Source organism: Dermacentor andersoni, chromosome 4, assembly GCF_023375885.2.
Source record: "Dermacentor andersoni chromosome 4, qqDerAnde1_hic_scaffold, whole genome shotgun sequence".
NCBI classification, from domain to species: Eukaryota; Metazoa; Arthropoda; class Arachnida; order Ixodida; family Ixodidae; genus Dermacentor; species Dermacentor andersoni.
In genome coordinates, this window is record NC_092817.1 from 37114440 (window position 1) to 37142325 (window position 27886).

General features: G+C 45.8%; 1 protein-coding gene across 1 annotated transcript in view; it reads left to right on the forward strand.

Moving 5' to 3' along the window:
• The window catches only part of LOC126536932 (P protein-like), a 359119-nt gene that overhangs the window by 219978 nt on the left and 111255 nt on the right, over positions 1-27886 (forward strand). Inside the window, exon 7 of the mRNA XM_055073617.2 lies at positions 4725-5048. Coding sequence (XP_054929592.1) covers positions 4725-5048 — 324 coding nt within the window. The remainder of the gene's footprint in view (positions 1-4724; positions 5049-27886) is intronic.

The following is a 27886-nucleotide window of genomic DNA, read 5'->3' on the forward strand; positions in this document are numbered from 1 at the left end:
TAGAAAAAGAAATGTTGAAGTTATATCAGAGTGAATATTAAAAATGTGTTTCCCCTAACTTCAGCTTGAGATTCCAGGAGTTCCGATCTATGTTATATTGATTCGCTTATTGAATTCAGCATTCCATCACCCTTAGAAGGAAACATAGAAACCCTTAATGTTCACCTACGCAAAACACTTTTCACACGGAATTGGCCGTGCCGAAATCCCTGAGGGCGATTGTGGCTTTGTTGACGAAGACACATCACCTTCTGCTAGAATTCCCGCACCATGTCACATCAAAACGTCAATTTATATCACTATTAATGACATTAGACCGTAGACCTCTCATCTTCGAGGATTAGGCCCGTGATCACCCAGAGGAATCTAAAAGGGCGCTGTAATAGCATTACAAAATTTCTGACAGCGGCATTATTGACCGTTATTGCGGCAAATATATTTATGGGTGTATATATATATATATATATATATATATATATATTCCTACCAAGGCGTGCATATTATATAGTTGTTATTCGCTTGAGTCTTTATTTAGTATCATTTATTTGTTATTTCTCGTATACTTGTTTATTTACATTACCTCTTTCAAAAGCATATTTGTTTGTCTCGTCTTGTTATTTCGACTTGTATGGGACAGCGTAACATTGTTCTAACTATGTTGCATATTGTTAAACGTCTTTGTTGCAAGTATATTTTGTATGTACTACATATTCTACAGCCAAGGAGTCGCCGGCGCCGCGTTTGGTGCGCTGTATCCCTAGCTATCGCGTGTCGATAAGTAAAATCGAAAACTTCAGCCACTATCCACACTCCACATGGCTACGTGTTTCCAGAGAAAGACCGAGGAAAGAGCGAACACGCGTGCGAAAGACTGCATCCGCGCTCGCCTGGTTTTGTCGTTCCTTCCTCGCAACGCGCGTGCTTGAACTCAGCCTTCGGGGCGAGCATCGAAAGCGCCAAAAGGCTGCTGAGAACTCGAAAGCTTTCCGAAGGCTTCCCGAAGTGCACTGGCGAAGCTTCGTGGCTAAGGTTGTAACGCGGCGGTGGTCTTTTCGCGAGCAGTACATTCTCAGTTCTCTGCGGCCGAGCGAGCTTTTGTGACGATACCCGGGGGTGCTGTGGCTTCGCGTGTACATGCGACGATGCTGATGTCCGTTTGAACACTTGCGGCGCTACCGACATGCAGAGAGAACGACAACGCGTTGATTCCTGTGTAGTATAGAGAATCCATTAACGAATTCTTGCCCATTCGGAACGCCTTGCTCTCTCCAAGATGTTATACGTGGAGCGCCTGGAATCGCACGTCTCGTGCTTTATGTATTCGTGGGTGTTTCACGTAAATTGAGCCAAACTTTAAAAATATGCAAGTGGCACGTAGTTGGACCGAACCAAGGTAATGTTGTTTGCCGTCGCTTGGAGATACTCAGATTATTTCTTGCAAACTGCCTAATTAGATAATTAGTCTTAATTAACTAATCATCTTCTCGATTATTATGTTTAGATGAAAAGTGTCCCTGAGAAAATTGTGGAGCAACATGAAAAACTCCCGAAACAGCTTTCTGTTGCTCAATACGAGCTACATAAGAGTGTTTTTCCCAGCGTGAAAGAAATCCGCGAATTACACGCAACATTGTCGCGCGACTGGCCGCTCGAGGCACTTCGCGTATATTCGTAGATGCTGAAAACATCACCTCTATACGTACGTGGACAAAGTAACGATCTCTGGGTGTTTGTTGTCGTAAGAACCGCCTTTCTTTTTTTTTAAGCAAGATAAAGATGTAACATTGTATGCTTGGTTCGCGTGTTGGTGATGCATCCTGGATCTTCAAATCATCTCAACGTATTCGAGACGCACTCCGCGGGTACCTTTTTGTCGTCTGGGGCGACACTGCGGTCTAGGTCAAACTGGCATCGATTTTCACGAAAGCAAACGCCAAGAACGTGATGGTTTGACGTCACTTTCGTAGGATTCCGCATACGTCGTACTTCATATTCGGGATGGATATATTGCGTAATCGTTTCCGAATTAATTTTGAAAAGTAATTAAGTGTAGTCGGTAACAAAAAATGCACAAGACGTCTCAGTGGAATGTATGCGCGATGTGCATTTAAAACGCTGAGCACATGAGGTTTTGGCGCAGCCTGTGTGGTTCCCAACTATTTCGACGGCGGTAAGCGTTATTTAACGAGGTTATTGATAGTGCAGCGTCTGTGTGTCGAAGTCAGGCTCATCAGTAGGTGTGCCGACGTTAAAGCATTCAAGGTATTATTGCAGTCACATGCGACTGAATTGTTTTGCAGGCGATAGCCTCGCTTCCCCCCCCCCTCTATCTATCTATCTATCTATCTATCTATCTATCTATCTATCTATCTATCTATCTATCTATCTATCTATCTATCTATCTATCTATCTATCTATCTATCTATCTATCTATCTATCTATCTATCTTTTTTTTTTCTATATATGTATGATATATAGTGATGTATGCGCGCTGCCGCGTCATACATCATTACTCATTGAATAGATTGAAGTCATCGTCGTTCAGCACGCAGCGCGCTCACTACAAGCAAGATCGCAAAGTGTGGCACCTTGTGTTAGCGCGCGTAGATAATTGATGTGCCGAATGGCGCATTCGGTTGAGCGCCGGCGTGTATTTTGGACTATGTTGAATTTGGCGTTGATATAGAACTGCACCATGCTGCCTTTGCTCAATTGGGTCAAGCGAGGACTGCATCAATTAAGATTGGCTCGGAAGCGACGGGTATTCGACAGCGTCCTAAGTAGAACTGCAACAAGGTTTAACACCGACCTAGTTGGTGTTCCACGTTTTTGTGAACCGGGACAAGGACAGGAAATGACGTGCGCTGTGATTCACACCGTCGAGAATTCCAGTTCCAAGGTTTAATTCACAGAGTGCACCACAGCTCAGTCTTCCGCACATTACTTTTCGAACCTATGACCTTTTCCTGCTTCGTGACAAATTATAGCAGTAGTAATAAAATTTATTGAACAAATGAGCAGATAGTTTTTGCCCTATAGGCGGGCGGTGTCGTCAGTCTGGGAAGCCGTGGGTCCGGGCCGTTCGCCACGCCCTGTCCACCAGCATGAGCTGGCTCTCAAGAGTCGGGACTGGTCAGCCGGCCGGTCCTCCGATGCCCTTCGGTTAGCTCTTGACGCGAGTGGAACCTCGGTACCATCGCACTTCCACACCAAGTCCTCAATTATTTGTTTCAAGTCATCTGTAACGTTGCTGAACAACACAGCATAACACGCTTGACGACACGTTCAGTCAGTAACAAGAGGCAACGCGCTCTATAGCGCTTTTGTTTGTGTGTGCAGGCTGTTTGTACTAAACCAATCCGAATATCGCTGTTTTTAGGTGTTTCTGAAGGCTCTCAAAATGACGATAAATTATTAAATGCTCAAAATTTATATCACAACTGCGAAAAAATTTATCGCCCTCCGTTTTTTGCGATAGTAACGCGCCGTCCGGAACCGCCGGCGAATTCCTTGCGAAGAGGCCAGTAAGGGCGCCGGCTGACTTCCCCAACATTAACGCTTTTGTGTGTGCCTGCGCGCTTCTTCACGACTTTCGTGTTCGGGCCAAGCTCAAACGCGCAACCTAAAATACATAAGTGTGTTCCACCCGAGCACGCCGGTGACCCACTATTTCTTCGGGCACTCAGGGCGATCTGGAGAGTCCGCTGCACTAAATCTGACCATAACTGACCATTGTCTGGCGAGTTTGCGACCCTTAAGGCCAACCTCGTTTCTTTTTGCCATCGAGGTCAATGGTCATAGCCTCCTTGCCGATTACAGCTATGTCCTCTTCTCACTCTTCCACCGACGCCCTCTCCCCTTGTGACCTTTCGCTGTGGTTTCCACGACTTGGACCTTTCCTTGCATTTAATCGCCTCAAACTTCTATTATTACTGGTCACGTCATATATTCATCTCGACATATTAATTTCAGCCACTTGTATGCACTAAGGTGCGTCAAAACACGCAGGTCCCTGGAGTTACTGTCTGTGGTACTGCATGTCGTTTACTACTGTCTCCTCACCCCCGCCACTCCGCATTCCTTCCTAACACGTCCTCAAAAACATACAATGTGACCCGCAAGGGGTGTACTTTGTATTCGGCATCAAAACTTGTCGCGAGTTTGAGGCCTCTGTAAATGCAAGTAATGGACCTCGTCAGGATCGCTTCGTAGTCGTCGTTGTGTATATCACTTCCGACGCCGCCGAGAAACTTGTCCGCTAAAGAGTGTCATATACCAAGAGAGAGAAAGAGAAATAAATGTCAAGGAAGTTAACGAAAATCGTGCTCGGTATCCTATTCTATACTTGAAAGGGGGCCAGAAAAACAAGAAAAATAAGGAGTAACGCACACGCAGAGTGACGTTCATTGACATAGTGATAGGCGGTCGGGTAGTAAGGTCAAACACATAGATGACAAGATATCCCTAAATATCCCTAAAGCAGGAAAACAATAGAGCCTGCTTGATCACTTTACCTCCAACACAGGTCGCGCGGGAGGACTGCGCGCATCAGGCCACCATCGCACGCTTTCCCTCGCACCCACAGCACGCGGGGCGCGATAGGATCATATCGCATTTGGACTTTATACGGAACATCGCGGCGACGGCGAGAATTCGCCAGGAGTGTCTCACCGCATCGTTGTCCCTGCTTTCTATTTCGCCGACCGTGCTCGCCTTGCGCGCAGGGCATCAACTTCACCTCGTTCACGGCGCACATGGTGCCTGGGGCGCTGCTGTGCCTGGCGGGTGCGTACCTCCTGCTGCGGCTGCGCGACACCAAGAGCCTGCGGCCGCACGAGGCGCCCGAGTTGCTGGAGCTTCAGCGCGAGCTGGACATCTGGCGCAAGGCGTACCGCTCGCTGTCCGAGTACTCGCGCGACGAAAAGCACGTCAAGGACATCCTCGAGCGGAAGGTGAAGCGCCTCGAGCGCCTGCGCTCCCGCAAGGCGGCCGATCTGCGCTGCACCGAGGAGGGATTTCGCCAGAACCTGCAGTTGCTCTCCGACAAGGTACGTGTGCACATAATACTCGTCACCGCACGGTAAGGCACGAGACACGTTGGCGTAAAGAAAACCGTCCGCTCCGTCGTGCGACTATTCGTACGGGCAATGCTTGCAGAGGTTTCCACGAATACGAGCAGCCTTTCCTGCGAATCTTCTGACAGACCGGATGGTCTTAAAGCGCACGAGGCATTACCCGCTTAATGTCGCGGATACCTGACTATTCCCCAACGACTGGGAAATAATCAGCATTGGTACAATCTGCGGGCTGGTGACGTCGGAATTGAAGCGAGCACTTGTGTTGAAAAGTATCACTCTGCACCTCACATATGAAGTTCTACTACTCCAGGTCTTATATGGTGTTTGTCGGTGGCTTGTCGTACAGCTTCCACAGCGCTGCTGTAGTAAAGCTCGGCGTGAATGGATAGAATCAGAAGCAGATACAGTCAGGATTTGGTATACACTCCAACCTGTTCTTGTTCTTTTGTAAATTTCCTTCTCGTGATCATGGTTCCTTGTGAGTAAGTAACCTAGATAATTGCGTAGAGAGACAGAGATAAAGGCAAACGAAAGACAGGGAGGTTAACCAGATATGATTCCGTTCGCTACCCTGTATCAGGGAGAGGGAAAGGATGCGATAGATGAGAGAAAAATAATACGAAAAGAAAGCAAAAAAGGAACGCACACAGACAATACACAACTTATTCTGTGGCTGCTGCGACAAATTCTGCGAACGCGTTACATAGTGTTACACAGTGTCAACGTCAGACTAATACATTCTACGTCACTCAGTGTACAGTCACAACTTGTCACAACTTGTCAGACAGTCGAGTGTCGTTTAAATAACGCAGCAGCGCCTTCATAGCGGATCGCGCTGATGTTCGTATAGGCCAGTTTCAAAGAATGTTGTTTTCCGTAAGTGGGCTCTTGTCTAGTTGGTCTAGCTTGGCTGACAGGGCTGCTCTTTGCTGGTTGAAACGAGGGCACTCGTAAAGAAGGGGCGAAATCGTTTCGCTGAACCCGCAGAAGTCTCAAAGTGGGCTATTGGCCATTCCGACGCAAAAGGAGTACGCATTTGAAAATGCCATTCCAAGCCATAGATGCACTAGAAGGCTGCAGTCACGTCGTTGAAGGTCGGACGGAATACAGTAAGTGAGGCTCCAGGGTATGAAGGCGTGCACTTGTGAAGTCGGATTAATCCCACAGAACCAACGTTAGGCTCGCGGAAAGTTTCTTCGCTGCATCGGCTCTCGAAAGAGGAATGGAAACGCAGTTGACGCCGTCATAGGCAGATCGGGCAGCTGGGTCCGCTTGATCATTGCCATGTATGCCACAGTGACTAAGCAGCCACTGATATATTATGTCACGTCCTTGTCAACTACTCGATGGTGCACCTGTCTGATCTCTGCGACGAGCTGCTCATGTGATCCATGACGCAGTGCTGAGATTAAACTCTGGAGGGCTTCCTTGGAATGACAGAAGATTGACCATGGATGGAGCGGTTCCTCCTGCTGAACCTCCGGTTCCTCCTGCGACAGCTGCTGAACTGGTGTTCGATCAGCAGCTGGCGTTGATCATATATTTGACGTGTTTAGGGGTATTTTGACGAAGCCTACAAGTTCAGTGGCCGCAGTGGTGGTTCTAGCTAGATTCTAGACTCTAGAGGCTGGCAGACTTTAGGGGCTGACTGGCGATTATGAATTCTTGTTCCCTTGCAAGGCTACTGAACATTATCTTTGTCTTCGGCATCTTAATCGTCAACCCTACTCTCCAACTTTCTCGGTTAAAGTCCTCAATCGTTTGTTGCAGTGCATCCCCAATGTTACTGAACAGCACAAAGTCATCTGAAAACCGAAAGTTGTTGAGCTATTCACCGTTTTTCTTCACTTCTAAGCCTTCCCACTCTAATAGCTTGAGTATTTCTTCTAGGCATGCAATGAATAGCATTGGCTAGATTGTGTCTCCTCGTCCTTGCAATATTTACAGTTTACAATATTCTCTTGTAATACCTGAACTGAAGTATAAATCAACGGGTCAAAGTGAAGTGGAACTGAACCGAAAAGATGAACCGTTATCTTCAGTGGAGCCAGAACCGAACCGAAAGTTTATCCTTCCGCCATTTTGGAGCTGAAACCGAGACGGAACTTAGTAGAGAAACAGTTCTGAACTGGTTCCACAAATAAATAGATAAGAAGGCCCTGCGTACCCTATGCATGGCATGTCAGCTAGATGCGAATCGTTGGGCATAGGCTCAAATCTTCCCGTGGTCAGCAAACGATTCCGAGGCTTATAGCCTAATTACTTCAAGTAACCTCAACTCAGTCCTGAAACTCATTTAGTTTGCCAATTTTTGTGTGTCAAGGGCTGCCTGTTATGCGATAAAAAAAGGTAGGCACTTTGTGCGTCTTGCACAGAGGGACAGTAATAATTCTGTTCAACTTCTTATTCTGTTTTAATGCTGCACGTGGTCGGAATTTGCTGCAATTGTAATCCGACTGTATACTCATTAGAGAAATCAATAGCGCTGAAACTCCTGACGTTCATTGCAGTTGTGTTTGGCATCACGTGTGGACGTCAGTATTTCGTGTAACAATGAAAGTGAAAGAAACAACAATGGAAAGCCCTCCGTTGAATCTACAGGCCAACTACGCACGCGATTAAGAAATTAATATATTTATTTAACGCTCCAAAGAATTTTCAGTGGCTTAAGCTTGCGCTGAGTTGGAGGCGATACCAGGCCATTGGTGTAGGTTGATGTAACTACCGAAATATACCGAAAACACGGGGGTTCAGTAATTATATTGAACGCTCCTAATTAAGCCAGAAACGTTCAGATTTCGCTACACACTACACTCATTATGCTTCCGATCGTCATCAAATATAAACTTAGTGTAGATTAGAGTTCGCTCAGGACATTGAGAAACATTGCTGATAAGGATTGTATGACATCTCCGAACACTACATGAAGAAATATTTTGCTACGACTGTATCTGATGCACATGTATTTTACTCCGCGTGCTATTTTGCCATAGCGCTTAACCCATCTTCTCTAAGTTTGATCCCGGTGGTATTTGTTATTATGCCTGCAGTGGGATAAATTTTGAGCCGGTCGTAAAATATAAAAAAAAAAATAAAAACCTTTTCATACCGCTCCGCAGCGCTTGAATACGTATTTATTGCAAAGGCCGCAATAAACACAGACATGCTGACATTTGCCTACACATTACCCATAACGCTATATTGTTTTATAAAATATGAACAGCTGGCTCGTTTAATTCACCCAGTACGTGCGGGAAACCCACTACTAACCTAGTATAACGCACGAAAATGTCAATAAGACAAAGGTTCGATAATTATTTGAAAAGTTATACCAGTAACGCTAAAGCTTTTCCACACGTTACACTTCAAACAACCCCTTCTTTATTTCCATCGAACTTCGACTCGGTGTCATATATGGGTCATTTCTTTTTCTTTTCTTCTTTTTAGACCATACAGAATTTTATAAAATTGCTTAAATAGCGCAATTGTGTTCCTTGAGCAGGATTACTCGAAATGGCGGCCATTACCCCCACAAGAAATTGAAATGCGTAATCGACCATTAACAACACATTACTAACTTTTTAACTAATTATTTTACGGCACTTATCGTAATTTACGAATTGTAACCAGTGAGCTTGCGCTGCATATCCACCTAGAACGTATTCTAAGGATCGCACGGGTTCCAAGATATGCGCTGTTAAACATGCCGTAAAGATTCACTATATTTTGCACTTACCTTTCTTGAGAAACCGCGGTTTCATGCATCGAAACAGAAAAGTAACTGGAACAACGGTGTATTTCATCGCTCACTTTGGGAATGAATAGCTCGAAACTGGATACGTTTCGTGGATGCGCTTTCTGAAGTCATCGGCTACACCTCGTCACTTCGTTAATTGCAATATGTTCTGGAATTAGTTAAAAATTTACCAGCGGATTTTTTTTAATTAGCCGATTTGTTGTGCAAGTAATGTCAGCCTCTTAGTGTAATACAGCTCAATGAATAGAATTATGCTATCTGTCACGTGCGATCATTTTAAAACTTGTGTATAATCTAAAAAAAAAATCACCCGGTATAATTCTTTTGGGACTCTTGGAAACATTGACTATAGCGGCAGCACGGAGCTCTGGAAGCTTCAACAAGTTATCTCCTACAAAGACTGTAATTAACGTACGAAGATTAAACACTTATTACACGTGTAACCGACATGATTCCTATTCAACGAAATGTAAACGACTTGCCTAGCGTAGTTCACCGAGAATATCGAAAAAACGAACTACGCACGCCCTGTATAACGACTGAAAATTGAGAGAAAACGAGTGTTCAGTACTTATTTTCAAAGCGCATAATTATTCTACGCACTTCAAGCTTTCAGTACCCGACGCACATAGCATGGTCCTTACTTTCTCTAATATGATATGGCTGCCGTCCTTGCTCCTTCCAAGAAAGCGGGAAACTTTGTAACCGTTTCATGTACCGTTTTAAGCCGATCGAAAACGAAGTTTTAGCAATTTTCGTGTAACGCCTAAATAGCTCAGCGGATCCGAAATTTATCTGCATATCACTCAAAACATGTTAAAACGGACGTTTGGGCGAGTTGGTAAGCCATTTTAAACAGAACAGCGCGTACTTTGACAGGGACAAGGAGGCACACACGACACGGACGAGCGCTGACTTGTAACGTCCGTGTCCTGTCTCCGTCCTTGTCCCTGTCAAAATACGCGCTGTTGTGTTTAAAACCCCAAACATGTTCAACATTTTCTAAAAATGTGAACTCCTTGAGACCCGCTGTGGTTGCTTAGTGGCTTCGGTGCTGCGCCGTAAGCACAAGGTCGCAACATCGAATCCCGGCCGCGGTGGCCGCATTTCGATGAGGGCGAAATGCGGCACTTTCTTAACAAAACATCGTTTTATGCGGTGAAGCACAAAATTAAGTGGAACGCTAATGCATTTCTCCGCAAAGTTTGGGAATTAGTATCTCGAAACTTGTGTCATCCTGAAAACTCGTTCCAAGTGGATCCGCCTCTCGAACTCCGCGGCTAGAATTTGTAAATCGCAATATGTGCCATAAGGTAATTAGTTAAAAAATAATTCGTGAATTCTTGTTAATTAGTCGATTACGCATTTCAATTTTTTTGTACAAGTAATGTCCGCCTCTTCGAGTAGACCAGGGGTGCTATGCAGGATGCGCCGAGTTTCTCGTTCACCCGAGTTTTACCCGAGTTTGCTCGACGGCAGTCAGTGAACGGAGATAGCGCGGAACGCGCGGAAGGTGCAGGCAAAAAAATATGTAGACAAAAAGCCGCGTATGACAACATGAACGCACCCTGCGCGTGCCGCGCAGGGTGCTGCTTTTACGTTTCAAGCGCAGAAGGCTGCACAACGAAACGCGCCAGCGCCGCGTATTGTTATCAACGGATTGTCGCAACTTAGCGATACCGTGACTGCCCCGCTGTCTGTCTGCACACTTGCCGTGAGCCGCTTGCCACGCCTTTCCCGGGCGCGTCAAGGGCGTGCCTCATCTTTCGGGCACTGTCTTTCTATCCGCCATCGAATGCGAACAGGGTACATGCGGGGCATTCTTGCACCTACACTGTCACTCAAACGAATACGTTAAAATGCAACAAATAAAATAACGAACAGTTTTATTTCTTTAGGTATCTGTTTTTCGTTTTCTACGCTAGAAATTTGTGATGACAAACGGATATCGAGCAAATTATTAAATTTTGCACTTCTTGCCGCGAGTGGCGACAGGGAGGCGAAAGCTTAGAAGCGGTACATTGAAGCGGGTCGCACGCACGGGGCGTTCATACGGTGATAAGTCGCCTAGGGGCGCTGCAGTGGTATTCTCAATAAAGTCGGTCATGATCCATGGAGGGTCATGGCCACTCTTTCGTTATTAGGGGAATAGAAACGCAGCGCCGCGGTACGGCTGTTCATCGCAGGCGCTTCACTAGGCACTAGGCAATTAAGGCCCCCGCTTTACCAACTAAAAACGACACAACAGCCAGTGGCGTAGCCAGAAATTTCGTTCGTGGGGGGCTCACTTTGCAGCTCGGCCTCCTGCTTATAGAATGAGTCGAGGGATATATATATATATATATATATATATATATATATATATATATATATATATATATATATATATGTGTGTGTGTGTGTGTGTGTGATTCAACAACCTTGTTTACATTTTCGTACATATGCAACGACCAGGGGAAAATCTCAATGATGCTGCCCTTTGTTGGAATGTATTCTGCAGGAGCAGCTGTCACCGGCTTTGTATTGCGAGTAATTGCTCCGAAATTATAGTCGCAACAGAGAGCACATGTAAAAAGCAGGAGTTCTGAAAAATATACAAGGACTAGTCAAATGAAAGTGAGCCAATGGGAATATATGACAAACGGGGTACTTTATTTAAATGTAGTCACCATGAGTATTTAGACACTTGTCCTACTAACGAGTCGCGTAATTCCCGTCTCATAAAACTCCTTGGGTTGCTGCCTCAAAAATCTGTAAATGAATACACGTCATCTTCCGACACGAATCTGGTTCCCTTGAGCAGATTTTTCAAATTTTACCAAATGTGGAAGACGCAAGGCAACAGGTCTGGGCTGCATGAGCGATTTTGCAGCGTTTCCCACTTGAACTTTGCCAGTTTTGTATTAACCACATCAGCGACGTGGGAACGGGCAATGTCGTGAAGCAAGATGTTCCCAATGCTCAATTTTCCACGTCGTTTGTTCTGGATTGCGACACGCAGCCGATCCGACCTTTCACAATATCTGAAACGATTTAGAGTCTCTCCAGGTTTAGGAAATTCGATCAATAATGGCCCCTAACGATCTAAAAAGAAGTCAACACTTTTCCGGCAGAAATGACGGCCTTTGTTTTCCTTGGGAGTGGTGAATTCAAATGTTTCCGCTGTAAGCTTTGCCGTAGTGTTTCAGGCTAATAGTAGCGGCACCATGAGTCATCCCCGCTCACAATTGCAGACAAAAAATCGTCACCCTCATCTGGGGTTCTTTGACGTGCACTTAAATCTAAGTACACGGGTGCTTTCGCATTTCGCCTCCACCGAAATGCAGCCGCCGTGACCTGGATTCGATCCCGCGACCTCGTGCTCAGCAGCCCAACACCATAGCCACTGAGCAACCACGGCCTTTTCAATTGTGTTAGGGGTGATTGCACGGTCGCTTTGGCCCGACCATGCATCGTCTTTGTAACTTTCATGTCCTTCTTTGAACAGTTTGCTACAACGCTTCACAGTGGCCAATGAAACGCAATGTTCAACGCATACGGCAGCCATACGGCGAATAATTTCTTTTTGGGAAACATCTTGATTTGTCAAAAACCTCGCGACACCAAGCTGTTCAACTTTTGGAGTGTCCATTATGTCACACAACCATGTTCAACCCAGTGTATGAGAGCATTAAAGAACATTTAACCTCACCTCTGCATGTCACTTGTAAATGAGATGCGTATGTGCTACGCGCATGCCTCGAAAATAATGAACCGAACCATTATTGCGCGGGGCGGGTTGTCTCACTTTCATTTGACTCGCCTTCGTATATTAGAAATGCGAAGATAAAATGGAATATACAAATGTGAAGATACAGCTTGATACAGGGCAAAAAATTGTCACTGGAAACAAAGCTCACTGCGCATATACACAAAACCTGGCAACAAGATGTTTAAATATACGTATAAGTCTCCAATAAATCTACGTACCTAAGAAAAAGTCACTTACATAATGCGTCAAACAAGGCAAGTAAACAGGTTGCGCAACCACAGATTCACAGATCACAGCACCCCCCCCTCCCTCCACTCTCAAAATGTATCGCGTGCGACGGAAGGCGGCGCGCTTCCTCCCCGCTTTTCTCCCTTGCGCACACAAGACTGAGCCACCATCGTGGCCTAACCCCCTCCCCCTTCCCCCCCACGCTTTCACTCGCACATAGAGCATGCGGCGCGCGGTCACGATGTTATCACCATTGGCCTTTATTTATACGGAACATGAGGGCAACGGCAGGAATGTGCCTGGAGTCTTCATATAGCTGCTATTGCAATAATTTAATAGTATCCGGCAACTGAAGCGTCCCGTGGCCCATTACTTTCCGCAAAAGAAGTAACAAAATCGAACTTTCACCATGCGATAATTTGCTGCGCCGCAACAATGTCTTTTTTTCTTTTGTGGGGCGGGGGGCGGTGAAATAGAATGACGCAAAGGAAAGCATGTTGGCTACAATCGAATGCCTACTTTGGGCACCTAGTGTGGCTACCGAAGGAATATCGAAGAAAACGTGTGACGTTTGGTCCACAGAAAGCCATACGCATACTGCTCGGTATCCTACACCGGCGAGATAAAATTATCCGGAGAGGTTGCGCTCAAGCGAACGCGTTGCAATCCGTCGAGTCCCCGCAGTGCTGGCGGCGAGCGACTATTCATTGTTTCTTTTTCTCGTCTGCTAGCCAGAAAGCGTCCAAAACTCTGCCAGGCGAAAATGCAGTCGGACAGTGAAAAACGAACGCGCATCCAAGTGCGCCGCGCGGTGGTCGATGCAGCACGAGAAAAACGCATGCGCTCTGGCTGGATCGGCAGCCCGCGGGTTGCGAGAACAAAAAATAAATAAATGAATAAATAAATAAAGAGGCTCAATGTATCCTCGCGAATAAAATTCTAGGTAGAAAAATAAATAAGAACTCGGTTACAATGGTGGCTTTAGTGTCTTGACATGGATGCTTTGGCGCAGGTGAAGAAAAAATGTTCATATTCTTTTCTGTGACCTGACGGCACAAATGAACCACCACAACGCTTTGTCTCATTGCACCTCGCTGCGTGCTTTGTCAACTTGTCTGATAGTATGTTGATTTCGCTTGTCTCGTTGTATGGCCCGATGTACGACTTTAGGAAAGTCGATGCACCTTTGGCGTCAAATGTTTACAACAGCATTAAACCCACAAAGTTCCGGAATTGAAAATCTAAAGCACGACTTTGGAAATGTCAATGCACCTTTCCCATCAAAATGTTATGAGTACTTTATACCCACAAAGTTTCAGACTTGAAATCCAAGCGCTCCGTAGATTCCACGGCCTCCGCGAGATGCCGAGACGAGCCCGCTCGCCATCAAAACGCCCTTGAAATTTTGTGCTCGGTGGGGCTCCTTGCGTTACGATATGTGACTCCCGATGCATGGGCGTTTCCGCAAAATCCAGCCCGATTTCGCAATGTTTGCGCTAAAATGTATTTTCGAGCGTGAATTAAGGACATTCTAGACAAAATCGAGCATGATTTCCGGCGCCGGGAGTTGTTTTGGTCGGCGGCGCATGACAGCACGAAAAAATTTCGGGGGGGGCTGAAGCCCCATAAGCCCCCCCCCTGGCTACGCCCCTGACAACAGCTGTCGCTGGAAAATGGCGGTATGTTATTTTAGAGTGCGTAGTGACGCAGTTCAGTGAAAATTTACCAGTTTGTCTTTGTGCGCGAAGCCTCTGCGATACATTGCGAAAAGTGCGTGCTTCCCCAGCGACACAATTCATCGCTTGTCATCGCTTGCCCAGTGAAGGCGCCTCTGAGCGCATGTACGCAGTATATGAGTGTGTTGTGCAGTCGAAGGTGCTTGCGGATTACCTCTGCTGGAGCCAGCAGCGATCGCAGATGGATATCGTAACGACGCCGCAGCACTCGCATTTCGGCAGGTGAGGGCTCTTGTGTGCAGTTATGAAATCAGATTTCGAACGGAGAGAGGTGTTGGAACTGTTGAGTGCGCTGTGCTTGTGATGAAGAAATGCCATTGCACTGGGTCTAGAAGAGCGAGCGATTCTCGGACGCTGATCGTGCTTACGACGCTGTGGCTCCGTTTCATCACCGATGACAGAGCAGCCATCTCAAACGACTGCTGCAATACGCACTCCTCAGCATCGTCGTCCCCCTCGACCCATCGACGTCTTGCAAGCAGCTACACTGACGTGCCGATAATTATTTGCTGTGCGCTACGCGCCACAATGCAGGCAATGAAACCGTGTTGTGCGGCCATCTCAGCCCGAGAAGATGTATGCATAAGCCAGCGACAGTCAACGCTTTGTTTTTGATAGTGGTGCTCAGTACATCACCGATGAGAGTGCGTTGTGCGTGTTTTATGTCGGCGGTCAAGATTGTTGATGCCTCTCAGCTCGACACCGCGTCGCTGTTGCCGGAAGATAAGTTGGGCGTGGCCCAACTGTAGTGGGTGCGCGCGCAATAGTTACATGCCTCGCGCGGGGCGTGACCTCTGGTTTTGATTGACAGGCGAACTCGTGCTAAACTCGTACATCGCGAAACCCCCTCCGAGTTCAACTCGGGAACATGGCGGCGGCAGCAGCAGCCTGTTTCATTGCGTCCAGCGGCAGCAAGCGTTAGTATGACCGTCCGGACCCGTTCACCTGCATGACCGACGGGGAGTTTCAGCGTCATTTTCGCCTGTCGAAGACATCAGTGTGACGAGCTAGGTGAAGACTCTCGTCTGCGGAGACAGCGTGGCGGGCTTCATTCGCTCACCGTCGTAGAGCAAGTCATCTGTGCCCTCCGTTTCTACGGGACTGGGAGTTTTCAGGGAAGCGTCGGCGCCGAGCGTTACATTGGACGCCATCAAACTACTGTTAGCAACTGTTAGCAACTGTGTCAGAGATGTGTCTGACGCGCTTATCGATGCGGCAGTGCGTAAGCGGTGGCTAGCTTTCCAGAATACTGCGGCGGAGCGGGCATATATAAAAGAATGCTTCCTACTTCGTGGGAACATTACGAACGTAGTCGGGTGTGTCGACGGAGCGTACGTAGGAATTAAGGCGCCTTCAATGTCAGCGTTACTGTGATTAACAGACTTTTTCGCTGGTTGATCACTTTTTGCCAATTGTTCTACTTGTCTGTCAGGGTGCCTTCCAAATGGCTCACTTTCTTGGGAAAGAGGTTAATTAAGTATAAATAGATAAATGGATATCACAAATTGTGTGAAGTAACCTATGAATCCTAATCTCAGAAAGAACTTGGGGTTCTTCATTGGTGAAGTTACTAAGTATGCACAATGCTGAATTTTGGTCATGCGTAATCTATCGGCCGCACTATGAAACAGCGAGGCATTGCACAATTTGTTGCAGCGCGAGATGTAGATGTTGCACCAAGCCGGTTGTGCCTATGCATTTGTGGCGAAATGAAAATGCATTGAGAATCTTAGTGTGTTGGCTTGCATGAAGAAAATACTTCAGATTGTTTGCTCTGTTCACTGTCGATGCATGTGCCAGAGGTTCAGTGCATCTTCTTTTTTTTGGGGGGGCAGCGTTATTCTGGATGGATCAATTGAATATTTTCGTCTCATAATGGGGCTCTAATTCTTAAGCAGTAGAACAATGCACATCCGATACTCTGCAGAACTCTCTGTACGTGAAGATGTCATGAACCACCAAGGCAAAATTACATATCGGGAGAAATGTGGTGCAGATGCCAATGAAAAGTGGGTCTTTAACCCACCATGATAAAAATAAACATTGCAGAGCAAATAGACCATTTGTACAGCTTTAGAGCAATGATTACACAAAACGTGATATGCCCAAACGAGTAAACCCTTGCCGCAATGCCAAAGTAGGCTGAGCGACATGCAGCATATATTGGCATTGAACATGTCTCGTAACCGTTATTTTTATTGTAAGCCCTCGCTGTCACACCTTTCCCTCCAGCACTCCCTTTACTGAAACGTGGCACTGTCTTTCCATTGGTGTCATGATGATAATGGTAACGGCAGCAGCAAGGCTGGTTAATGCTTGCCTCTTTGATTCCTGTGAGTTTAGTGGTAAAGAATATGGCACGTGCATACATACAGCTGTGCTGCAAAATTTAACATTTGTGATTTTTTGGAGAGCTAATTTGTGTTGGGAAATTTCAAAGATGTGCACCATTGTGGCCTAATAACTAGAGCATTGGTGAGGTTGAAGACGGTGTATTGGTATAGAAGCTTGAAGTTTAATTGCACAACAATTCGACGGGACACAAAGAGAAATACACACAGCAGAATGCTTTGCTGTGTGTGTTACACTTCTTTGTGTGCCGTGGAATTGTTGTGCGATCCAACTTCAAATAGAGCATTGGGCTTCTTTGGTGCAGGACCGAGGAAGTGTGAGCTATTCGACAGCATGCCAGTGCCTTGCCACACAATTATGGAAGTCGGAAGGTTTGCGAACAAAGCTTTGCTTTCAAATCCACCTGCTCATGTAATACAAGCGCTGATTGAAAGAACCATCACACAAAAATAATGGTGAAATCAATGGCCTGTGAAAAGTAATTTGTATGTAGACACTGTTGACATAATAGGTGCCATACCGGCCTCAAAATTGTACTGCACAGAGCAGTTTGTTTCCTATGTGAAGCACAACCTCCCATTACATGCTGTGCAAATAACCAAGCTCAGTTTGTTTTGACGTGCTACACAACATTCAGTGTAATCTGTTTTTGATTCTAAAGAAGTGACAAACACCACCTCTTTTTCAAGGACGTCATGGGAATATTTGGCGAGACCTTTTTCAGCCCCTCATAATGGAAGTGTGGCCAGCCAGCTTTGCTTGGATGCCTTTATAGATTTCTGCTCCTGATCATTGTGTGCTATCAAGTTGCAGAAGTCTATGCAACTGGTGCAAGGCATTACGTGTTTCTATAGTCGGATACAACTTTAGGAGGCTGCGGAATCTGCACTTCAAGGCAGGTGAACACAAGCCTGCACCAATGGGCACGCACTCTAGACTGACATCGTGCCGCCGGACAGACTAATACTTGCTCGTTGGAGAGGGACTATTTCTTTAGACGTGTAGGCAATCGGCTGCTGCGCTTTTGTCATCTGGGTGGGGCCTCTCCTGTCTTCTGAAGTTTTATCCGACTGTAAAGGATGCTGCTTTTCATACAACACAAAAGGACAAAGTGTACAATTATTTGGCCTATGAAATGGATACATCAGAAGTGTGCTATGCAAGGGCTTAAGATGTGTGAAATATGGTACATGCAATTATAAGACAATGTTAAAGAATATGTGGTATCGAACATGCATGTAATGGCACATTTGAATCGGGGAGTGTTGCAGTCATATGCACAGTCTATGGGTGATAGCATTATTAAGCTCCTGCTGTTTCCTGTCTTCATTGTGAATTACACACACCGTTCATCTTGTGGCTAATCAACACGCACTGTATTCTTGCACATAGGAAGAACAAACAGCATGATGACGTGTATGCTGCATAGGTGTATTTTTTATTTACATGGTCCAAGAGTGGCACAGGTTTTCTTACGTTTTTGCCTATTTTGAAGGGACACCAAGTGCATGTTACAAGTCTCCTAATATGCACAGCACAATGTTTACTGCAATAATTTTATTCATGTTCTTGAACAATAAACAAAATATTAAACTGAAAGCTCCCTTATAAGGTGCCTTCTGTGGGCTCGACAGGAGAGCAGTGAGGGCACCAATACTACTGTTGCAGAGCAGCCCTCTGGACCTCTGCCACACTCTCAAGAGCACGTGCCTGGCGCTCGCCTACTGCCACCAGGCGGTTGAGTGCCTCCAGCAGCAGAATGTTTTGCTGCAAAAAGTGTATCGGAATGAATCAGCCGCATACAAACCATTATTTACAAAGAAAAATGCTCGTTGCACTATTAGTACTAAGTGCCCTTAACTGTGGAAGCCTCTAGTGTAGTATGCATAATAAAACAATGCGTTGGTACAACGTCGCTTTATTTTTCATAACTGGGGTTTTCTTTTTCAGAGCCAATTGTCATGTTGATTAGTGTGCCAGCAGCTGAGGTGGCCCTGCACCTTCACGAGTCTCTACTGTCAGCACCACAAACCTATTTTTGTTCGCTGGAAAACAAATGCCTCACCCTACAATCCCGTCTTATACGAGCTGATTGCATCCTATGCCTACAAACATCATATTTTTGTCCCAATACGCAATTTTCTACCATCCTCGGCTGTAGTTCTCTCTCCTTGACATCCATTCTGTCATGCTTATGTAATCACCTGATATGAATTGGCAACAAGTGATCGAATACGTGCATGGCCTGCCTGCCGATTCCTTTTTTTCTTAATCTCAGCTAGCATATCAGTTGCCACGGTTTTCTACGCCACTGTCTTCCTGCCTTAACGCTATCTCCAACAATTTTTGTTACTTCGCTTTCTGCACAGTCCTTGACATCTCAAGTTTCTTTGTTAACCTCCAGGTTTATGTCCCATATCGCATAACAGGTGGAATGCAATGATTCTAGACTTTTTTCAAGGATATCGGTAACGTGGCGATCACGATTCGGCAATGCCTTCCATGTGCTGTTCAACCCATGAAATTTTTGTCTAAGTTTCCTGCTTTATATCAGTACTTGCTATTGATATTTCACTTGGATAAAAATACTCTTCCATAAATTTTGCTGGCTTAATGTGACTCATGAATTTCTGTTATCTCACCAAGTTAGTGAAGGTTACCTTCATCTTTTCCATATTTTCGCGGGCCCACTTGCATGTAAAAGCACGAACACTCATTGGTTCTCACTCCCTTCTTTAAACTGCTGGACATTCAGTTCGTTACTACGAAAGTGACTTAATCCGTGCACTCTTAGTATGCTAAATATGAAACAGTAGAAATATACTTATCTGCAGTTTGTCGATGTCTCCTTCACTGTGTTGGTAGCGAGATCCATCGTCGGTACCACCTCCTTTTCGCATCGCAGCTATATAGGATGTCTGCCTTTTGCCCACACTATGTAATGTTCGTGACGCTCGCAGTCACGCAGAGTGGAGGAACTCGGCGCACTCGCAGAAGCAGCACCGGACAAGTTGTTTCTTCAGCACTTCGCCGTGAACAGTAGGTGCGCGTTGCGATCTGTAAAATCGCCGAAGCTATTGGCAGTCTTACCGGGTGCACGGGAAGATTGCCCACGGAGGAACAGAACTATCCAAGAAATAGTGGCCATCGTCGAGCCTGATCACTACGTCGCGCACTGCAAGCTCGTTGTACGGGTTTGTTTACACTGGGCCTCTCTGATGCTTAGCCGCCATGCTTGCCCAGTGAATGGATGTGATGACGCCACTACAGCGTTCCCTCGTGGTGTAATGCGAAGCGTACTAAATTACAAATTAGTCTAAGACGCATTCAGTGCACATCTCGTAAGTTTCAAAATGCTTCTAAACCACGTTAAAGTAACTAATAATATTGTACTAAATGCATTTGTTTTACAACTTGCTTCTGCATGTAATGCACTCGGTGGAACGACAAACAAGTGAAAGAAGGCACGACCATGCACCGACGGTATGATCACGTGAGCCCCAGTTTGTCGACCGCCCAGAAGGCAACGCCCAAGGAATGATAGCCAGCCAGAGTGAATCTAGATAAACCAATGAAACTGGAGGCTTGTCGAAAGACAAACTGTGTCTCGGTACCATTCGTGCTTTCATCTTGGGGTGTCGCCAGAGCTCGTGAAGATCCCGAGTTTCGCCAAACTCGGCGCATCCTGCATAGCACCCCAGCTCACGGACCAGAATTGCACCATTTGCCACGGGCAACCTTCGAAAAGTTTCGAAAAGTGTTCGCTGAAACACGCGCTATGCAAGGTGTCCCACGTAACTTGAGCCAAACATTAGACATTCAAATGCCACGTAGCTGGACAGAACCAAGGCAATGTTGTTTACCGTCACTTGGAGATACTCAAATTATTATTATTTTTTCATTCCGCCTAACGACACAGCGGAAGCAGTAGCCATAGCGCTCGCAGTAGCTCAGACTAACGCAACCGTGATAGCCAGCGACTCTCAGACGGCAGTAAGAAACTTTGCCAACGGCCGAATCTCCCCGGAGGCACTACGCATTCATCTTGCAGGAGGTCAAGATTGCAAAGGAAAGGTATACGTCACATGGATAGCCGCTCACGCCCTCGCAAGGAGGACGGCAACAACGAGGCGGCACACGACGCGGCTCGAGGGCTTACGGACCGAGCCGCGGTCGCAAGCGACGTCCCGGCACCTCCCGAACGTTACGGTGCGGTAGATGAGTGGGAAGACAGAATGACCACATATAATGACATCACGAAACACTAATAGGTTGCAGAGGGTCATATTCCCGCGACCTCACCCAAAATTGTCAAAAATGCAGTCTGTTGCATGGCGGCAGTTACGAACCAGGACGTATCCGAATCCTGCGCTCTCGCACATAATATATCCGGATATATATATCAAACGGACAAACGCAACACGTGTGAATCCAGAGCCACTCTGGAGCATATATGATGGGAATGCCGAGGGATATGTAACAATAACGAGAACGCGGCCTCTAGCAACAGCCTTCGCATGCGCTGTGAGGCCGCGCTGCTCAACTCCGCCCTCGAGGATCAACTGTGGGCCGTCTAGCGGGCCGAGGATGCCGCCAATACCCCCGAACTCCTGGCCGTCACCTAGGCGGGGCCTTTGGCCCTCCCCACCAACTCTCGGGACAGACAGTAAAGTTATTTCCTCCTCCTCATTCCCCCTATTTAGATAATTAGTCTTAATTACTTAACCAACTTCTCAAATATTATAATTAAATGAAAAGTGTCAATGAGAAAATTCTAGAGCAAGATGAAAAACTCCCGATACAGCTTCCTGTTACTCGATACGCGCTACATAAAAGTGTTCTTACGAGCGTGAAAGAAGCCCGCAAGTACACGCATAGTGCCTCGAGCGGCCAGTCACGCGGCAATCTTGCATGTACTTGGGGGCTTCTTTCACGCTCGGAAAAACACCTTTATGTAGCACGTATCGAGTAACAGAAAGCTGTATCAGGAGTTTTTCATGTTGCTCTAGAATTTTCTCATTGACCACGGCGGCCGCATTACGATGGGGGCGAAATGCGAAAACACCCATGTACTTAGATTTAGGTGCACGTTAAAGAACCCCAAGTGGTCCCAATTTCCAGAAGCCCCCACTACCGCGTTCCTCATAATCAGAAAGTGGTTTTGGCACGTAAAACCCCATAATTTAATTTTTAGTTTTAATTTTCTCATTGACACTTTTCATGTAATTATAATATTTGAGAAGCTTAGTAAGTAATTAAGATTAATTATCTTATTAAGCAGAATGAAGAAAGAAGTTATCCGAGTATCTCCAAGCGACAGCAAACAATATTATCTTGGTTCGGTCCAGCTACATGGCATATGCATCTTTTTTGGCTCAAGTTACGTGGGATACCCTGTATATGTAAGTAATGACCCTGAACAACGCTCTCCACCCAAGGTTATAATCTCCTACCTGCCATTAGGGCGAGTTTCTTTATCTAAACACGAATTTAATGCATAAGGCCGAAAGAAAACCGCGCTTTGTGTGGACACTGGCGTGGCCTTGTGCCCCTTCAAATGTAGCTGCCGATGGCGTGACCTGTCCCCTGTCGCCGGAAGTGCTCGCTAATAGAGTGTGAAGGAATACTGTTTTTTGCCCGTGCTTTCCCCACCAGCGAGATTCGAATCTCGCTGGTGGGGAATAACAGGCCTGTGCAGAGCAATAACAGGTCTGTGATGCCCTTGGATGACCGGGGCCGCGCGCGCGCTACACTGAAGGAAGCAGGGTGTCTTTATCCCTTTCTGAAAACATTGGGTAAACCGTGGGTAACTTATTTCGTGATTGGGATAGGGGCTTGCAGTTGTGCCCCTTGTACGAGGAGAGAGAGAGAGAGAATGAACAGGAAAGGCAGGGAGGTTAAGCAGATATGAGTCTCCGGTTTGCTACCCTATACTGGGGATGGGGGATATGGGTTAGAAAGATGACAGAGAGGAAAACGCTAAAAAAGAAGAAAAAGAAACACGCACACATGGAGACACACGAGGAAATTCCAAGTAAGCGTGAGTCATAAGCTCGCGTTGATTACGTCCTTTGTACACACCGCCCGTCGCTAATAACGACTGAATGAGTTCCTATATTCTGTGAACAAGGATACGCTGCATGAGGCTCTTAGATAATCCCTACAATTTTCGTCATTGAATCAGCGCTAACACGCCATGGTAACCCAGTGTCTATGGCATTGCGCTGCTAAACTCGAGGAGCCCGCGCCCTCGAGCAAATTCAAGAGAGAAAAACGCCCATGCACCTAAATTCAGCTACACGGTAAATAAAGAACAAGTTAATTGGGAGTCTCCCACTACACCGCACACCTCATAATCAGGTCGTATTCTAGAGCGCCGCTCCTAGGCGCCCGTTCCTGCGGCGAGCGTCGGTGTTGGCGGCGTCCATCGGCGTCCTCATAACCGAGCGAACGAGCACAGCGTAGGATGAAAGAAGGAATGCGGAGCCTGGATGAAAGGCGGTAATAGCGAAGAGAGCGCGAGGACGAAAGCGGAGCAGGAGGGTGCAGCGGAACCGGAGGAAGAAAAGCGCAATACGGGCTCTGCGGCGACGACCGCTACGAGATGGCGCCAGAGTAGCGCGCCGTCGTCTGTTCACCGATGAAGCCATCGATAAGGTATGCGGCTAGCGCGTCCACCGATACCAAATATGGAAACAAAGCGTGCTGCATGAGCGAAGTTTTGTCTTCGGCGGCTGCTGTGAATCGTGCCCACGCGTCACCCACGCGCTGCCTCTCGCGATGTTCCGATTAGTGAGGCTGTCGCGCCACACTTCGCTCCGTTTGCAACGTGCCGCACGACACAGATCGTCCGCGTCAGTCACTACATCGCGAAATTAAAACACGTATACAGCAGCACTCGAATTTCTCTTTAGACAGTATCGTAAACGTCGGTGAATTTCTGTCTCGTGAAAAAGCTCAGAATCTTTTTTAATTGATCGTCGCGAGACATTATTGGTAAATTATGAAGAGAACGGACATAGCGCAATGTCTCCTCCATTTTTTTTTTTTTTTTCGTGCCTCTTCGTTTAAGAAGTTTAAGATGAACCAGAACCGACATACTATTAAGAGCCTGCTTGGGCAACCACGCAGTTTCGCGGGTCTTCCGACAGGCCGCCTTTTCGTATAAGGCACTTACCGCGTGCGCGATATTGCTATTAAAGCGTATAGCTTTCTTCCGCTTTTCGTGGTAGGTCCGTGGTCGATGGTCGCACTTGGCAAGGAAAATTTCCTCTTCTCACTCGTTCTGTCTGTTCGCTTACATGAGCGATCATGGTCAGTGGTTTGTGCAATCATTCTTTCTTTAAATGAACTTGTTCTTAATGCTAAAGCGGAAGGTCGCCACGACTTTAAGGTATCGAGTTTGGTGTGCAATGTGTATATTTTTTTCTCACCGTGGTTATAATATTTACCGTCTGATAAGGACGGCCTTGAATGTTTGTGCATAAAGATCTCATGCTGGGGCCATACCTTCATTCTGTTTGCCATTTACAGACCTCCTGATGCATCAGCTTATAATCTGTTAAAACTGCAAGAGCATATGTCTCGGTTCCAGAGAAACAAATTGCTACTTATTGGTGACCTAAACCTGGCAGGCATTAATTCGGAGCGTTTTGAATCCCTTCCTCAAAACAGCAATAATTTAAACAGTGTACTTAACATAATGTTAACACATGACCTAATTCAAATAGTTCAGGAACCCACACGTGTACAACTAACTAGCAAATCTGTACTGGATTTGGTATTTTTGCCAAGAGGATTACCTGATTACACTATTGAAGTTGTGGAAGGCATCTCTGACCACCTGCTTGTCAGTCTTCACTTACTCATTGTCGTTTGTACTCTATCTAATAACACTGTGAAACATTGTTCTTTCGAAGATTACTCACGTGCAGATGGTGCATCCACTATAGAACATTTGGAAACATGCCTTATCGATTTTAATGATACTGATTTTAACACACTTTGGCGCCGTTTTAAAGATATGCGCCACTACTGTATAGATAAGTTTGTGCCGAGCAAACGTAAATTTGTTCGTAGACAAACGCCGTGGATGACGCGTGAAATAATCCACTTAAAGCGAAAGATAAAAAGGTTAAAGGAACAGCGCTTGCATTTAGGTCATTTAAAGGATCTAAAAGAAGGTCTTGCACGTGCAGTACACTCCTCGAAAGAACATTATTTTAATACGGTGCTGCCAAATTTCATTGTAGAGGAACCAAAAAAGTTTTGGAATTATATAAGTGAAAAAAAGAAACCGGTGTTGCAAATTTTGGTTGATGGTTCTGTGGTTACCGATCACGGTAATATTGCGCACCACTTCAATGACTACTTTCACAGTGTGTTTTCTAAATCCGGTGCTTGTCCATCCAATGACGTAGTGTTTCACCCCTGTGATGTAAATTTTATTTCATACCCTGGCGTAGTTTCTATGTTACTAAATAAAAACTAAATCATCATGTGGTCCCGACAACATTCCTAACGTGTTTCTGAAGAGATATGCGGAATCTGTTGCAAAGTTTCTAGTTATTTTATTTCGTATTTCATTACTTCATGGACAATTACCGAGCGACTGGAAGATAGCCAGGGTTGCGCCAATACACAAGAAAGGTGACCGCACATTATTACAATATTGTCGTCCAATATCACTTACATCATCATGTTGTAAACTAATCGAACATATTATTGCCAACCAGATTAATGAATATTTAGATGCACGCGCAGTCCTCTCTAATTTCCAGCACGGGTTTAGAAAAGGATACTCAACAATTACACAATTAGTGACAGTAATACATTCACTCGCTTCATGTCTCGTTAGGAACGGGCAGATTGATACAATATTTCTTGACTTCAGTAAAGCTTTCGATAGAGTTACCCATGACAAACTAATTTTAAAACTCAGACGCATTGGCCTCCCATAAATTTTAATCATATGGATATCAAACTATTTAACCAATCGCTACAAATTTGTAGCAGTTAACGAACAGCAATCAGGTTGCCTTCCGGTCGGCTCTGGCGTGCCCCAAGGAAGTGTGCTGGGGCCATTATTGTTTTTATTATATATTAATGACATTACTGCTGAACTTGATCCGAATGTCCAAATCAGGTTGTTTGCGGATGATTGTGTGCTTCTTCAAGAAATAACTTCAATTAACGACCAAATCCATCTTAACTCCTCTCTTGCTAAGATTTTTGAATGGTGTGAAACGTGGGACATGAAACTTAACACTGATAAGACAGTCTTTCTTCGCTTCTCTCGCAAAAAAGCTCCGCTTTCTTTTAACTACAGGCTCGGTTGGTCACCTTTGCGGGAAGAGACTAAATATAAGTATTTGGGTGTCACACTTACTAATACTTTATCATGGAATTTACATATAGATAACATCAGTTCTTCCGCATTCCGTAAACTGTACTTTTTAAGACATAAGCTTAGAAATTCTCCCCCTAGCGTAAAATTACTTGCTTACAATTCACTAATTAGCCCTAAACTTGAATATGTATGCGTTGTCTGGGACCCATTTAATAAACACAATATCACCCGCCTAGAAAAGGTACAGAGAAAAGCAGTAACATTTATTTACTCTAAATTTTCCCCGTATGACTCACCCTCTGAATTAACGCAGATTAACGGTATCCAATGTCTTGAACAACGAAGACAAAATTTACGTTTGCAATTTCTTTTCTTGCTTTGGAATCAAGATCTAGCTATTAACCCTTCTCAATATCTGTCGCTTTCAACGACAAGGCGTACATGCCACCATCATCCTAATTCCCTGATGCCGTATTTTGCGCGAACAGATTTATTCAAGTTTTCATTTTTCCCCCGCACTGTAAACTGGAATGGTTCCTTATTGCCTTTCGCCACACTTAGATGTCTTTTTTAACTTTGTTATTATTGTTTATTGTTTTGTTGCCATTTAACCCACCCTGGTTGGACCTGTACAAGGTTTGCAGTATTGAATAAAGAAAAGAAAAGAAAGAATAGCCTTTACTACGATAAACCGGCGAAGTTTTAAGTTTTCATTTTAATAAAGACACGCTGTCACCCCCCCCCCCCCCCTTCCCGCCCCGCGTGATCGTTCGGCAAAGTGCACACCTTACAGATCTGGACGTGATGCCCACAAGGAGTTATTTTCGCGAATCTGCGAGCCGGACGGTTCAAGTTTATAAACTCGAAGAACCGGAACGGGACTGGCTTCAAACGTTGCATGAAGTGGCATACATACTAAAGGTCTGATAGCGCTTTTTTTTTCCTTCGCAGACCTTGCTGGGGTAGGATGTGCAAACGGAAATAAAGAAAAAAGGGGGGCACTGGAATGTGACTATTCCGAAGGCATGCAATATGAGCCGACAGCGGGACGGCAGAGAGCGTTGGCGACGAAAGCAGCATCCACTCTAACACACGTGTTCGTTCCATCGCACAGTTATTGCGGTATCGTCTTGTATAGTGCGAAGAAGGCGCAGTCCTTTTTTTATCGCCACCTCCTTGGCAGTAAAGATGTTGCCGCGTGTTATTGTCGCAAGAGGCGCACGAGGAACAACAAACAACGGCGCAGTTGCCGCTCTTGCAGCAGGCAGCATGCGTGCGAACAAGGAGTCAGGCGTTCCTCCGCGTTTCGCCAGCGTCACGCCGGAACGAGCGGCCGAGTTGCTGGGTCGCTCTGGGAGCCAGCGAATTCCTCGAACGGGCGCCTTCTACGAAGAACGCGTCGGGACGCGCGCGTGAATGTATTAAAGCGAATCGCTTTATTTGGCTGTTTGGCCCGTTTGCGTTGTCGGTGGTTGGAGGTCGGAGGTTGGAGTTCCGCCGCCGATACGAAGCCGTAGAGTTTCGTACAATTAATTACGCCGACACAGCGGACGCGTTCGTTGTCTAACGCGAACTATTATGGCACTTTGAGACGCGCGTGTTGCCCACCTAAAGCATCGTTAGAGATGTGCTGGT